This window comes from Sebastes fasciatus, chromosome 8, assembly GCF_043250625.1.
Source record: "Sebastes fasciatus isolate fSebFas1 chromosome 8, fSebFas1.pri, whole genome shotgun sequence".
NCBI lineage: Eukaryota > Metazoa > Chordata > Actinopteri > Perciformes > Sebastidae > Sebastes > Sebastes fasciatus.
This window is the reverse complement of record NC_133802.1, coordinates 17624666-17639761: the sequence shown is the minus strand read 5'-3', so window position 1 is coordinate 17639761 and position 15096 is coordinate 17624666. Positions and strand designations below refer to the sequence as shown.

The window sequence follows — 15096 nt, the reverse complement described above, 5'->3', positions numbered from 1 at the left end:
CTATTTGCTTAATCATTAATCTGAGGGCCTCCGCTACATTGATTCTCTCTCCGTTCCCCTTCATAAATCATTATGGGCCAGCAATCCCTTTAATGGGGGATGGAAGTGCTGATTGAACACAGCCGCGGCACTCAGGACGTAATACTCACCTTGGTGTCCGGGTCAGCTGATCAGGACTGAGGAAACAGGTCGAGTACCTGTCCGTCTCAGTAGCTGCAGACTTCTAAAGCCTCAAGGCGTGAAGATCACATCCTTTAATTAAACTAACTCATGTTCAGACCAAATATTTTGTAATATTCTGTATTAGTCCTATTACCATCACTAAAAACATTTTGCCCGCCGGCACCATAATGGATGCAAATGGATATCTATCCATAGTTTGTGGTTGAGACGCTCCCATCATCTGACCAGTGTATTAAGGGACTACTTGTGTAGATGAGGCCTTAAAGTGCTGCCTCAATCAATGCTGCTTCGGTAATTGGCTTAGAGGCCCAAGAGAGTTGCCTGCTAACTCCCTGTGTGACTGTTGGCTTTCTCTGCCCTTCCCCTGCTCTGTCTGCTCTGAGATATACACGTAGTTTCTTCTCACGTCAGCTCTCAGCCTCTGTTTTCATAACACACACTTCCCCATCAACACCAAGCGTGTGTTTATGGAAACACGCCCGAATTTATGCTGTAGCTGGTACGGCTTCAAATGTTGTGGATGGGACAAGCATTAGTGGTAAGATTGAGTTTTTCTTAAGAATCTAAAGGTTGTTGTGACATTATATTTTCACCATAATTTAACAAAATCCTTCTTCTGTTTTTTATTACTTACTTAGACACTATTGTTTGGAATTAATATTTGATAAAAATGTCCATTTCCCTGCACAGTTTACAGTCCCACCATCAGGCTAATCTCACTCTCAGGTCAGTTGGAAGTTGCCCGGGTTAGTGTGTGTGTGTGTGTGTGTGTGTGTGTGTGTGTGTGTGTGTGTGTTCTCCCCCCCCCCCCCCCCCCGTGACGCTCACACTCGCAACCAGCAGGGGTTAAAAACAGCAGATGTTTGGCTGAACCGGTGTGTGTCTACGAGTGTGTGTATGTCTGTGTTAGACAATGAGTGGAAGCTCCCCACAGCATCAACAGCAGGAAGGCGTTTGAGGGTATCAGATGTCAGAGTGCTGTCAGCCCGACTGTCTTTTGTTAATACACAGGAGGACGTTTTTTCACCTGGATTTGTGTACATGATTGTGGTCATGGTGGTGTGTGCATACTGAATGTGTGGATGGTTTTCTCTTTGTTGTTATTTTACATACACATAAAAGTAGCTTCCGTGGTCTTTATTGTGGACATCATAAACTGTGTCTCTGTTGATGGCTGGCGGAGTAGTAAAGATCTGAAGAGTCAAACAGGAGGTCATGGGTGTGGATGGAGAGGTGTTCAGGTTTTCTTGGCCCCAGGTAACAGTGAACCAAACTGACCCAGGGGTCAGAGCAGGACTTCAAGAGAGAGCGAGAGAGAGGCTTCAGTAGATGTAGAGATAGATATCACATCCTGCATTTCACTTGTTTGTTTGTTTGCACAATACGAAATGGAAATATAAAATAAAGAAAGAGTAAAAAAGAAGAAAACGTTCAAACAACACTTAATTTTCACTCGTCAGCTTCTGCATAACCTTTTAGAAGCTTTTAGAAAAATGTGAAACACTATATCAACACATTTTTATTTTTGCCTTCTGAAGCATGCTCCAAATTGCACATAATAGCACTCCAGTGCTATCAAGTGACTATTTTATGTCAGTAGAAAATCTTCAGGTGAAACAATAGTGTGAAACACAGTCTGTAGACATCCAAGTGTTCATTTTCAGGCTAGAAATAAAGTACAGGTTAAGGTTATTGTTAATCTGCAGATTAAGTAAAGTCTGTTGTTGCTACTTCACCAGCCAAGGTGCTTCACTAACAAAGGACCAAATGTGAAAAAAACAACATGGCAACAGAGATTAAGTACAGGGACAACAGAGAGACACTGTTAACATCTCTTTTCACCTGGTAATCAATATCAATTTTGTTAAATATATATTAATACATACATAACAAGAGTCCACAGCCATGCTCTGTACTCGGGCACCACAGTGATTTGAGCTAAATGCTAATATCAGCATTCTAACATGCAAATATTAAGTAAATATAATGTTGACCATGTGCATCATCTTACTTTAGTGTGTTAGCATGGTACAATTGGCAAATTACCATGACAATCCATTCAATAAAGGATCAAAGCAACTACAAAGAGACACAAAGCGACTACACAGAGACACAAAATTACTACAAAGAGACACAAAACGACCACAAAGAGACACAAAACAACTACAAAGAAAAACAAAATGACCACAAAGAGACACAAAATGACAACAAAAAGACACAAAGTGACTACAAAGAGACACAAAATTACAACAAAGAGACTCAAAATGACTACAAAGAGACACAAAGTGACTACAAGAGACACAAAATTACCACAAAGAGACACAAAAAAACTACAAAAATGGGAAATACAGCCACAGACAAAAAAAATAACTATAGAAAGAGCGAAACAATTACAAAGTAACACAAAACAACACCTAAGAGACACAAAATGACCAGGAAGAGGCACAAAACCACAGAGAGATGCGTAACGACTACAAACAGACACAAAACAACAACAAAAAAAGGATAAACAACTACAGTATAACGTCTGTGTATCTTTCTCCTGTGTGGGAGAGGTGGTGGGTCCCATTGTCTCATAATCCGTCCAAGTGGATATCCCTGGCAGGCTTGAGCCACTTTTAGATGCCACAAACATTCACTCAGCTACATAAATTAAATATTTAGTCGGCCTTTACAGATAACAGCTTCACTCTCAGTATAAACTCACGTGGCTTTCCCACCAGAAATGGCTGCAGTGCAACTTAGTTTCATGCAAAAATTTGATTTATTCAAATTTTTTACAGTGAACAGTTAAAAGACGGTGTTTGGCATTTTCAACTACGTAAAAGTCCATTTGTGTTTAACCTTTGTGCAAATACTGTAATAGCATTTCGGTGGATCTATTTTATCTCAGTATTTGTGATGGCGAAATGCCGAATGATGTGGAGCGATATATGAGGGAAAATATGAATTTTTGGCTGCTAAAAGAGTGAAAGTTGAGCACTGTGCATTGTAAAAAATTCAGTAGCCATATGGCCTCAGAATCTGCTTTTCTCTGAAGCAAGATAAAATGGCCTCTACATTTTTGCCACTAATTCTAGCTCATTTACAGAAGCATTCAAAAACATTTGGGAAAATGCAAACTCCTCTCGATTCTGTCTGAGTCAATTTGAATAAGATTAAAGAACTTGAAGGTGGTTTCTATTTACTGTACGTGCTTTATTGCAGGTGGAAGCGAAGTTTTACTTTACTTATTGCCTCATTTAAAGCAGGTTTCTGACAAAAAAACAAAGTCTGTGACAAAACTGATCTCTGCCATAGAAAAACAACTGTGTTTTTTTACGTTATCTGTTTAAGTATGAAAGAACGTGGGCAAATCAATCAGTCATTGTCTTTGTGTCATGATTATGTGTCAGGACATTGTTGCCAACATGTAGTTAAACAAGGCCATCGTTTTGATGCTTTCTGTGGTACCTCACTGAGAGATATTCCTGCTATACTGCACTTGAAGTTGGTCTCTTCAGGGGTTGTTAGCCTTCTTCTGAATGTTTTTGTGTCTCTATTGCAGATTAAGATAGCCAGTTCATAGGAAAATGACCATGTTGAATGTGTCCATCATGATTCAAATACATAGAGTACCCACTGTAAGGTGATAACATTTCTCTAAGGTCTGTAATTAATGACTTAGGACAGCTCAGATGCTCCTGCAGTTTATGATGCATGTTCAGTAGCAGTGAGTGAGTGGCCCAGTATTAGGAGGAAGGATGTGGGTCAAAGCAGGCACTCAAACAGGCCACTTCAGGGACACATGTCCCCTGCTCCGGAGCTTTTTATGAACTGCCAGTGAGGACAGAAACTGGCTTCCACGACCTGCTATTTATAGTCCACACTCTGAATACACTATATATGTGTTTACACACTTCTTCTCTTCTTTATCTGTGTCTCTGATTATGTACCTGTGTGGTTCTCTCAGTGTGGATGCTCATACCTACATCCATGTGTGTGTTGTTTACTGTAAATGTGATGCCATTACAGACTGCAGTTGAATCTAGAACAGAGTACAGAGGGGGGTGAAAAGTTAGCAGACATGCAACACTACTCTTAGGTTTGTTCTCTAAGATTTGTCTCATGATTTGTCTCTTTTTGCCCCTCCATTTTCTATACCGGGGGCATAAAAAAACATCTTACAGGGCAATGCAATACATCTCAACAACTCCGTAAAATGTGTCTTAAAAATGTCCAGCGTTAATTAATCACTGTCTCATATTTGGACCTCATACCGTCACAAAAGCAGGGTTATTGCATTGGATTATATCGGTCTTATATTGATATTGTTGTCCACTTTCTGAATGTTCTAGTGCTGCAAATAATAATTATTTTTTCATCAATCATTTTCATTGATTAATCTACTCATTGTTTTTTGTCTATCAAAAATAGTGAAAAATAGTCTTTACAATCCACCAGAACCAAAATGAACGTCTTCAAATTGCTTGTTTTGTTTCACCAACAGTCCAAAACCCAAAGATATTCAGTTAATGGTATAATACAGATTAGATCTGCAACAATGGATTGACGGGAAATTAATCTGCAACAGCTTTGATCACTGATTGATCATTTAAATCAATTATCAGCAAAAATACCAAAAACTCTCTGGTTTCAGCTTCTCTTATGCGAGGATGTGTTGCTTTTCTCTTTGTTGTGTAATTATTAATTAAATATCTCTGCGTTTCAGACTGTTGGTTAGACAAAAGAAGCCATTTGAAATGTCATCTTGGGCTTTGCGAAACTGTGTAAGGCATTTTTCTATCGTTTTATAGACTAAATGATTAATTGATCAATGGAAAACAATTATTGATGGATTAATCCACAGTTGAAATAATCAAATAATCATAAGCTGCTGCCCTAAAACAAAGATTGATTAATTTTGTGTTGTGTGTCCATCAACTCATCAGTTGATTGACTACACTGGTATGTTTTGCATTGAGTGTGTTACGTACAGTAAACCAGTGCAGTGACAGAGATATAGAGACAATGTTGATGACGTGACAGAAGCGAGGACACGCTTGCCTGGACTCCTTTATCCTTTTAGCAGTGCTCGGATCAATACCTCTCTCTCACACACACACACACACACACACACACACACACACACACACACACACAGACAGACACACATACACACGCCCAGCTTCATCCTTGTGAGAAGCCGAGCGAGATGCTACTCACTCAATAACACGATGCCCAGACAAGATGAAAGTGGAGATGTGAGGAGAACCAGCACACAGAGAGTGTGCCGCACAACAAGCCAGAGGTGCGGTGTGTGTTTGTGTTTGTCTTCTCGGTGGTGTGACGGTTGTTTTTTCAGACGGCGAAAGGTGAGAATGAGGGAGAAAGTGTGAGCTGCTTTTGTTGTGCGAGGGATTTCACGTGCCCATTAGGTGATTGTTTTTCCTGTAGTGTGTCATGTGTCTGCACCGCCCTCGTCCTCTTCCACCTACTCCATCTTTCTCCTTTCTGCCGTTCCACCATTTGGCAGATGCCCCCCTGTCACAACAGCCCTGTACATTCTTCTCCCTGTGGGGATGGACTGGTGCTGTTGGTTGACGTGGTTGTAAAGAGAGAGATTGATACTGATTGTATGTTGTGTGTTTTGGCTTCTAACCACTCCAAAGTAGCAGGGACACCTCATCACACCTAGAAACCACTGATGTGCCCACCCACTAAAACCAATGAATATTTTCAAAAGTAGGAAGACGGAAATAGAGAAATTAAACTTACTTGCGGTGAGAAATGAAGATGAAAGAAGAGGAGGAATTAATGGTGAGGCAGAGAGCTTGTGCAGCAGGGATAAAGAAGATACAAAGGAGGAAGCAAGAGAGACGGTGGGAGGGACACAAGATGACAGTGAGAATTATATTTCTTCATTTCACAATAAAAAGTAAAGGGTAACAAAAAGGGAGCTGTCGGTATAATGCTGGTGATTCTTTTCTTTTCTGTTGAAAGCCATATTATGGATGCGGTCCAGCTGACTGACTTGCAACATTGCCTGCAACAACAGCCTAATACAGCCAGAGAGATTAAAAGGATTTTATAAACAGTACAGTTAAATCTCCGACGGTAGACACATTTCTATGGTCTCGCAGTATACTGTATATCAGTGCACTATCAAAGCCAATAGCTGCATACATGTTTGACAAGAACATGACTAACTATGTTTTAAAGAGACGATGGGTTGTAATTTGGTTACACAAAGTATTTGACTAGAAAATCACTGATGCTGATTTCACTCCAAAACACACTGCATCACATGACTCTTAATCTACGGGTAGGTTTATTTGTGCAAAATCTTCCTAGTTAAATTGCGGTAGTACTGTTATCTCTCTGCAGTATTTCATATTTTTTAGCCATGCTAACAGCATGATACTTGGGATGGCTATGTTAATCTGTCTGTCGCTCCACCACTTTGGTCCAGACTGAAATATCTCAACAACTGTTTTAAGGATTGCCGTGAAATTTGGCGCAGACCTTCATTTTCCCCTCAGGATGAATTTTAATTTGTCCAATACTTTGGTTTATGACTATACACTTGCAAAACTTATGACATTCCCGTTTGTCCCAGCTGTACTTTGTGTTTAGTGGTAATTAGCAACTAAGATGGTTAATATGGCAAACATACCTGCTAAACATCAACATGTATATTTAACACAAATGCAAACCAGATTTGGATCGTGCAGATGTTGGAAGTTGTTGCATACAAGTGGAATTCACACACAATCATCTGCTGCTCCTGGGGCGTATTGTTCTGAAACTCCACGGAGCAGAGCACAGTGTCTGAACTATTTTGTTCCTAGTTTTTTTTTTTATTTTTATGACTAATTAGATGATTAGAAATGACAAAACAGATTTCTTGACTGTGGAGTGATATGATGTGTTAGATGTGAAAGATCTTTTAAAAGAATAGTTTGAAATTTCGGGAATTACACTTACTTGCTTTAGTGCTGAGAGTTAGATGAGAATATCAATAATACTCTCATGTCTGTACGTTAAATATGAAGCTATTGCCGGGAGACAGTAAGCTTAGTTTAGCATAAAGACTAGAAACAGTTGGAAATGACTATACTTTTTTTTTACGACAGATTAAACAAACACTATATAATGTGTTAATGAGTGAGCTTCAGAGATGCTGGAAGGAGGATTTTGTTCCCTTTGGGCAGAAACAGTTAACCATTTCCCCTTGCTTCCAGTCTTTATGCTAAGCTAAGCTAATAGGCTGCTGGCTCTAGCTTCGTATTTACAGACATCAGAGTAGTATCGATCGTGTCATCTAACTCTCATTAAGAAAGCAAATAAACATATTTTCCAAAGTGTTGAACTATTCCTTTAAGTGTAACAGACCCTAAACATAAACGTATAGTCAACAAGTATTACTGTTGGCGAATGATGTGACTGCTAAACAGAGGAGTTGAGTACAGTAAATATTCTGTGAGACTGTAAAACTACTTTCGTCAGGTTTTACCAGATGCAGTTCTGGTGTTAACATTTGGCGGATTTGAGACAAATACTTAAACCAGCAGTGAACACACAGCTTCAGCCTGGGCAAGATTAGTATGTTTGGGTTACTGAGGAAGGAGCTCTTGTGTCGACTCTCTATCTGTAACAAGCTGTCATAAAAACAGTCGGAGCCAGCCACTGTTATATAATACTACCTCTCTGTGTGGTATTTGTTGTTATTTATGCATGATACACACTACATTGGTAAATGTGAATTATTTACATGAACCACTTTTCTGTCTCTTACCAAAAATTGAAATTACAGCACAATTTGAAATGGTTAGAAAACATATAGAATCAGTACCTTGTAGTAAATACTGAGAAAACACACTCACACATTGGCAAGCTTTCATCAGGCACTGAAAAATACTCATGGTACTAAACACCTAAGGTGAGCATGCAATTTTTTGTGAAAGTCCTGAGTGCATGTAGTTTAAGAAAGTGAGCAGCATCTTTTCAGGTACATTTAAAGGAACAGTGTGTAACAAATAGGGGGTCTATTGGCAGAAATGGAATATAATATTATTAAGCATGTTTTCGTTCGTGTATAATCACCTGAAAATTAGAATTGTTGTGTTTTCGTTACCTTAAGGCAGGGGGCATTTTTTACCTGTGATAAATTTGCACATCAATATATTTTTCGAACTGCTATTCCGTTCTTACCTTTCACAATAAAAGCCCTAGGCATATAATAATCACAGTTGAGTATTTCGCATTTTCGTGTTGTTTATTCGTCACGCCCCTGGTGTATAAAGGCCTTTAGAATGAGTTGTTTATATTGACGTAGGGAGCTGGTCCTCTTCACGGAGCCGACCGCCATGTTTCTACAGTAGCCCAGAACGGACAAACCAAACACTGGCTCTAGATAGGGCCATTCGCATTTTCGCGTTTTTGTGTCGGCCACCGTAGTTCTCCTGCAACCTTGGCTCATGGGAGAAGTTTCAGTTGGTTGCAATCTGCAACCCCACCGCTAGATGCTGCCACATCCTACACGCGGCACCTTTAAGCCAGTGTTAGTGCTGCTTTAAAATTCTGTTAGTAAAACTGATGAGCAACTTTTCTCCTTTCCTTTAGTGAGTAATCATACCCACTGACACCATTAAACTTGAAATGTGGCGTTTCAAGAGCATATTTGATGCCTGCAGAAGTAGGCCCGGGCCTGTCACATTTGATTTTCTGAAAGCAAAACAAAGTAGACAGCCGAACACGGAGATCTTAATTTCATCACAGTTCAAAGAAATATCAGTCAAAAGCTCTTTCAGTTGTGATTTATTATTTTAATTATTTTTTAGAAATGTATGATGTTGGCTTTATAAAGCTTTTAATGTTTTTTTTTCCCTGGGATGTGTCTGTACTGGGAAAACCAAAGAATAGGAAATATTCCAGGGAATGGAAACAAATAATGTAATCTAATGCAATAGCCCTGCAATAAATGAAGTTTATAATGTTTAGTTTTAGAAATTACAGAGAGATGTTTTGGTTATTTTTTGGTTTGTGGTCTGTTTTTAAATTGTATGTATTTTACAGGTTATTGTGCCTCGTCTTTATCAAAGTTCTATACTGGTTTTCCTTCCCAGTACAACAAAGCTCGAACGAAAATGCTCTCTGAATAAATAAGCACCAAACTTCTCCCTCACAAAGATTGCTCTCTGCTTAGTTTGGTGGTATTTAAAAACTGAAAATGTTTCAAATGTGCTTGTGTTTAATTTTTCCATTCATGCATGCGCTGGCTGGTTTCTCACAGTGAAAGAATGGAGCCCATTGATGACTGTCAGTGGAAGTTAGTTCATCAGAGCCGGTGTCAAGGCTGAGCATTGTCCAGTCATTGTTTCTCTGGCCTGACAAAATAGAGACTATCCACAATGATAGTAAGGAGATGAGCCTGACCTCACTGTTGCTGTCGTACACTGAGAGCATTCAGACTCTCTGCTGTGAGTCCAACTGAAGACAAGCTGTAGTATTCAACTGGAATTATCTCCCAAACTTAACAATGTGTCCTCAGATTAGTTTATGATTATGGCAAAATAGCCTTTTCTAAAAAGACGTCATTGTTTCTTTAGCAGCAATACATTTCCTCATCAAATGGGCTCGAGCTGTCAAGTGTTGATGAAAAGGGTATTTATCATTTTGTGTATGTTTATCTCAGTTATAGAGAATTTTTTTGTGTAATAGGGGTGGGCGATACAACAATATGACACAATATAAATTAGTCTACTGTCAGAGATTTGCTGTATCATTTTTACCATAGTGCTGTCCCTTTCAATCAATGACTGCTTTATAACAAAACTGGATTTTTAAGGCTGCAATTACCATGAAATCGTTTAATCTGCCAATTAATTAGTTAATTCTTTAACTAATTAATCGTTTTGTTTATAATAATGTGAACAATTCCCATTACAAGCCCAAGGTGATATCCTCAAATGTCGTGTTTTGTCAGTCTAACTAGGGATTCACTGATCTGACTTTTTCAGTCCTGATACCGATAGCGATACCTGGGCTTTATTTATCATAAATAAATAAATACAGCTTTGAAAAATGGCTTAGAAATCATTGGGCACAATTTTCAGGCTCTTGTGCAATGCCCTGTGTCCTAATACAGGTGGCATTGCATGAAAAGTGGCACTGCACAAGACCTGGAATCTCCCCCGGTACGACTACAGGTTTCTACCACAGCATGTGGTTCTACAAGATTAGTTTAGATCTTCAGAAAAATAAAACATTGCTTACTTCAATAATAGATACATAATAAATTATTTAAGTTTAGATTTTAGAAACAGTATTGTTATAATGCTGTATCACGATGAACTTGATAGTTGTCCTCTCTTGTTCGAGTTCGCTGCAGTTAATAATTTCCCAGTAAGAATGTGAGATTGTGTTAGTGGTTCCCACTGCATCGGGACAAACAGCATGGTGTCCTTGGCCGACCATGGCTGTGACATCATATAATACATCACGATGTAGCGACAGATGATTGATTGCTCCCACGCAACAAGAGTGATGTCCTGTTGTACTGAAATATTGCATTAAAACCGTGCAATATTTCACAGACCACCAACAGGAGATCAAGTCGCTTAACCCAGAAGTACATGTGGAAGTTGAATTGTTAAATGGTTGCAGGGTTGCTCTCTGATGTAGTACCACTCAGGTCATCAGGAGGGTTAAAAAATAAAAAACATTCAGAGAAAATGATGGTTTCATGCCAATCATATAATGACGTAACACATAACAGAAGTTGAAAGAGGCAGTGTTCAGCCTTCAATATTTTGTAATATAGGCTCACCAGATTTAGTCATCCTATCAGAGCGCTCCACTGTGGGGAATAGCCTGGAATAACAGCTCCATTCTCTGCTCAGCAGACAGCGTCATTAGAGCACACTGAGCCTCAGAAACATCTCCCACCATGGGACCACCTCGTCCTATGACTCAAACTCCCAGACAACTTCACTTTCATCTCATCCTGCTGCTGTAAACGGCCAGTTAGATGATTATATAGTGATTTTTTTCTTTTGTTTTGTTGCTCACATTCTGAGCACTATGTCTTGTCAACTAAATTGCCTCCTCCTTTTATCAGTTCATCTTGAGAATAATTTTCAAAATGGCAGGAAGAAAAGCGATAAAGACTATCAGTGTCAGCCTTTGCAGTGCAGTGCAGGTGTCGGACTGAGCAGTGTGCGGTAAAGACTTGCTTATTATCAGGTGTTTGTGGGCTGGATGTACCCTGAGGGATGCGGAGTGTGAGCTTGCATATTAGAGAGGCTCAGGTAAACACTCAAACAAGAAAGAGTCTTGTGTTAACCATGAGCTTTCTCACTCATCTAGGACAGAACACAGTGATGATGTTAAAGTGGTTGAAGAGTGATTAACTGACATTTCTGCTTTCAAAAAGTGATAATGCATTTATTTACTTTTTACCAGTTTTTAGCCATGTCAGTGGCATGGATCTATGTATGGTAATGTAGGTCCACTACCAGCTATTGGACATGTTGAGATAACTTTGGACAAACATTCATGGTCCCCAGAGGATGGACCGTATTGTCTTTGGTTATCCCCTGACTTTTCCTCAAGCGCTACCAGCAGGTTGACATTTTTGGCTTTTAGTGAAATACCTCTACAATTATTTTAGGGCTGCAACTAACGATATTTTCATTGTCGATTAATCCGTCGATTATTTTCTTGATTATTTCATTAGTTGTTTTGTCTGTAAAATGATGAAAAAAATGAGGATTAGTGTTTCCCAAAGTTTACTGTCATAGAGGAGTAAAGAAACCAGAAAATATTTACATTTAGAAGCTGGAATCAGAGAATTTCTACTTTTAATTACTCAAACCGATTAATCGATTATTAAAATAGTTGGCGATTAATTTGAACCCTCTGAGACCCACAATAGACCTGTTTCTGTCCTTTTTAGGGGGGCAAAGGGGGTCTTTAGGGAGAGATAGCAGGTCAACAGTATGTCAAAAATAATATCGAAAACTTTTGACATTTGGAGATTTCTGCAAGAATGCATTTTTCTGCTATTGGATGGCGAGCGCTTCTGTCCTGAAAACTGCTCAGAAACATCTCAGAAACTTTATACTCTAAGGTCAAGTTTCAAAAAATGGTCTCACTACAATTAAATGGCTACTATGGGGACTAACATCATCACACATGAATACAATTGGGCTCATTGGATCCACAAGAGTCTCATCTTTATAGTGATACCCAATTTATGTAATTCCAAGACTGTTTAGGGACCCCAGTATGCAGAAATATTCAAAACACCATTTTAGAATAGGTGAAAATAACACATTTAAATTGCATGTTTTTTGCCCCAAGCTGCATGTGATTATCATAAAGTGGGCATTTCTGTAAAGGGGAGATTCGTAGGTACCGATAAAACCCATTTTCATTCACATATCATGGCCATGACAGTTTTTCTTCACCAAAATTTTGCGCAAGTTTGGAGCGTTAATTAGCCTCCTTCCCGACAAGCTAGTATGACATGGTTGGTAGCAATGATGATCATGATATTCATGTCCCCTCAGGAGGAATTGTAATCACTTTGATGATCCTCTGACTTTTCACCTTGTGCTATCATCGTCAGAATCTTAATTCGTCCAATATCTGGACTTATATGACCAAATACTGGCAAAACTAATGACAACTCCCATCATCTTAAGCTGTAGTTTGTGTGCTAAGATGTGTTAGCACTTAGCTCAAAGCACAGCTGTGCTTAATTACAGCCATCACTGAGCTGCTAGCATTACCATGGACTCCTAAGTCTTGTTATACGGTAGTTGTTCTTTTCCAGTAGGAAGTTTCTGTACATCCGTTTAGCATCGCTGAGATCCAATAAGACACATTGAGTTTTCACTTGCCCAGTCGGGTAAGTGGGTCTGAAATCTACTTGCCAATCTTGTAAATTTTTACTTGCCATTACACAAATTGTGTTATTTATTTGCGGTTATAAAATAACAGCAAAGAATAAAGTTAGTTGTCATGTTACATTTTTAATAACGTAAATTAATCTGGAGTTTCGCCCACATCTTCTAACGCCACCCAACTAAACTCCTGTTTCCAGGATAATTGAAATGCTCACTTGCACTTCAGCTCATAAACTTTGTCTTCCCCCTCCACCATTTTTTCACGAGTGCCCGATCGGTACTGCACATTTTCAACTCTCAACAGAGATGGGAAGAAAGCGAGATGGCTCACCCCTTAGCTACTTCCATCAGCTCTGGAAAAAAAACAATGTGTTTAATTATTTTTTACCACTTGCCCAATCGGGGAGTGAGTTGCTAGATTTTCTAGCCCGAAGGACATTGTACTTGCCCCGGGCAAGCGGTCAATCCTTATTGTTGAGCCCTGCCTGTGTGTGTATGTCTATATATCAGTGTATGAATATGCATGTATACACTCCTGTCCTGACCACAGATGGGTTACAACTTCCGTCAACCATCTGGCCTGTCATCTCATCTCCTTTTTGTAAAGACAGACACAATAGCCTGTGTCTCCATTGTCTGGTGTCAGCTTCCTCCTACAAAGTGTTCCCACTACAAAGTGAAAACACCGCAGACCACTAATCATTAACTCCAATAGGGGATCAGACTCAGGGCAGTGAGGCCAGCCCAGCAAGGAAAATGTTAATGTTGGTTTACGACTTTAACTGAATTTGAAACCAAAGCGTTGATTGAGAGTCAAATATGATATTCTTTCAGAATTATGTCAGATATTCTGAGTTTCACTGCCTTATTCTTTCTCTGGTGCCACAAAGAAATCAGTCCTGATTTATATTGCCTCAGACTAAAAAGCTTTTATAGTGCTATAGTTAAACCCAACGTCACCTAAGAATGCAGTGAGTGTAGCTGTTGAGCATTGCAGTCGTAACAGGGACAATGCAGCTTTAACAATCAATAACAGCTTAAGTGAAGCGACTATAATACTATTACGTTAGTGCATTTTACAATCCCAGACTCACCATGAAGAAATTGATGGATTGATAACAGAATCAGGACTATTCCTTAAGGTGACCTTTATTTTATCTTCTGACTTGGCAGGCATCAGTTTCCCGTGAGGCAGAGAGATGCAGAACCTCGAGCACATCTTCCAATCACCATGCTGATTTACAAACACACCCTCTTGATTTCAGAACTCTCTCATTTACTGTTTCCCCGTCGCCGGTCATCAGCTCAAAAAAGTTGAATGAATGTTGTGATATTGACTACATTTTGACACGAGTGATAGGTCAGCTCCAGTCAACCGTAAGCAACATGGCTTGAATTTTAACGTGTTATTGGCAGCCACCTAAACTTTGTTTCTTCCTGTCCTTAGGTACAACCCGCCCCCCTCGAGACGGAGAGGTCCCAGGGGTGGATTACAACTTCCTGTCTGTGGAGGACTTCCTAGAACTTGAGGATAGTGGCACACTACTGGAAATAGGAACATATGAAGGTGAGGACGGTGATGATAACTGACACTCCATGTGACTCGCGACAGCGCAGGTGTCCCGATTCTCCACAGAGACAATGAGCGTAGCAACATTTATTTTTTCCTACACGCAGGCGGGCTGTAAGACTGTGCTCTCAGTCGATTCCGATTAGACTGTGCATGATGTGGGAGAGATGCATTCAGGAGACAGCAGGTCACTCCACATCTGCCCCTCTCACTCTGATTAGGACAGTGTTGTGCACCGCTAAGTCTCGTACAGACACAAACCTGTGTGTATAAACATTTGTGTGTGGGTGGGTGTGTGTTTGTGCATTGTGTGTTGTTGTTTTTTGCGAGCATGTGTGTGTGTGTGCGCGTGTGTGTGTGTGTGTGCGTGTGTGCGACATTAATCTGCTTGGCACCGGTTCTGCTGTGTGTTGGCACGTTTCTCCCTTTCACGCAGACAATGTCAAATAC

At 39.7% G+C, this 15096-nt stretch overlaps 1 protein-coding gene across 20 annotated transcripts in view; it reads left to right on the top strand.

Moving 5' to 3' along the window:
* LOC141772686 (membrane-associated guanylate kinase, WW and PDZ domain-containing protein 1-like) overlaps positions 1 to 15096 on the top strand; it is a 105187-nt gene that overhangs the window by 51077 nt on the left and 39014 nt on the right. For all 20 annotated transcript variants that reach the window (XM_074643980.1, XM_074643965.1, XM_074643982.1 and 17 more), the window contains one exon: positions 14524 to 14643. In XM_074643980.1, the coding sequence (XP_074500081.1) occupies positions 14524 to 14643 (120 nt within the window). The remainder of the gene's footprint in view (positions 1 to 14523; positions 14644 to 15096) is intronic.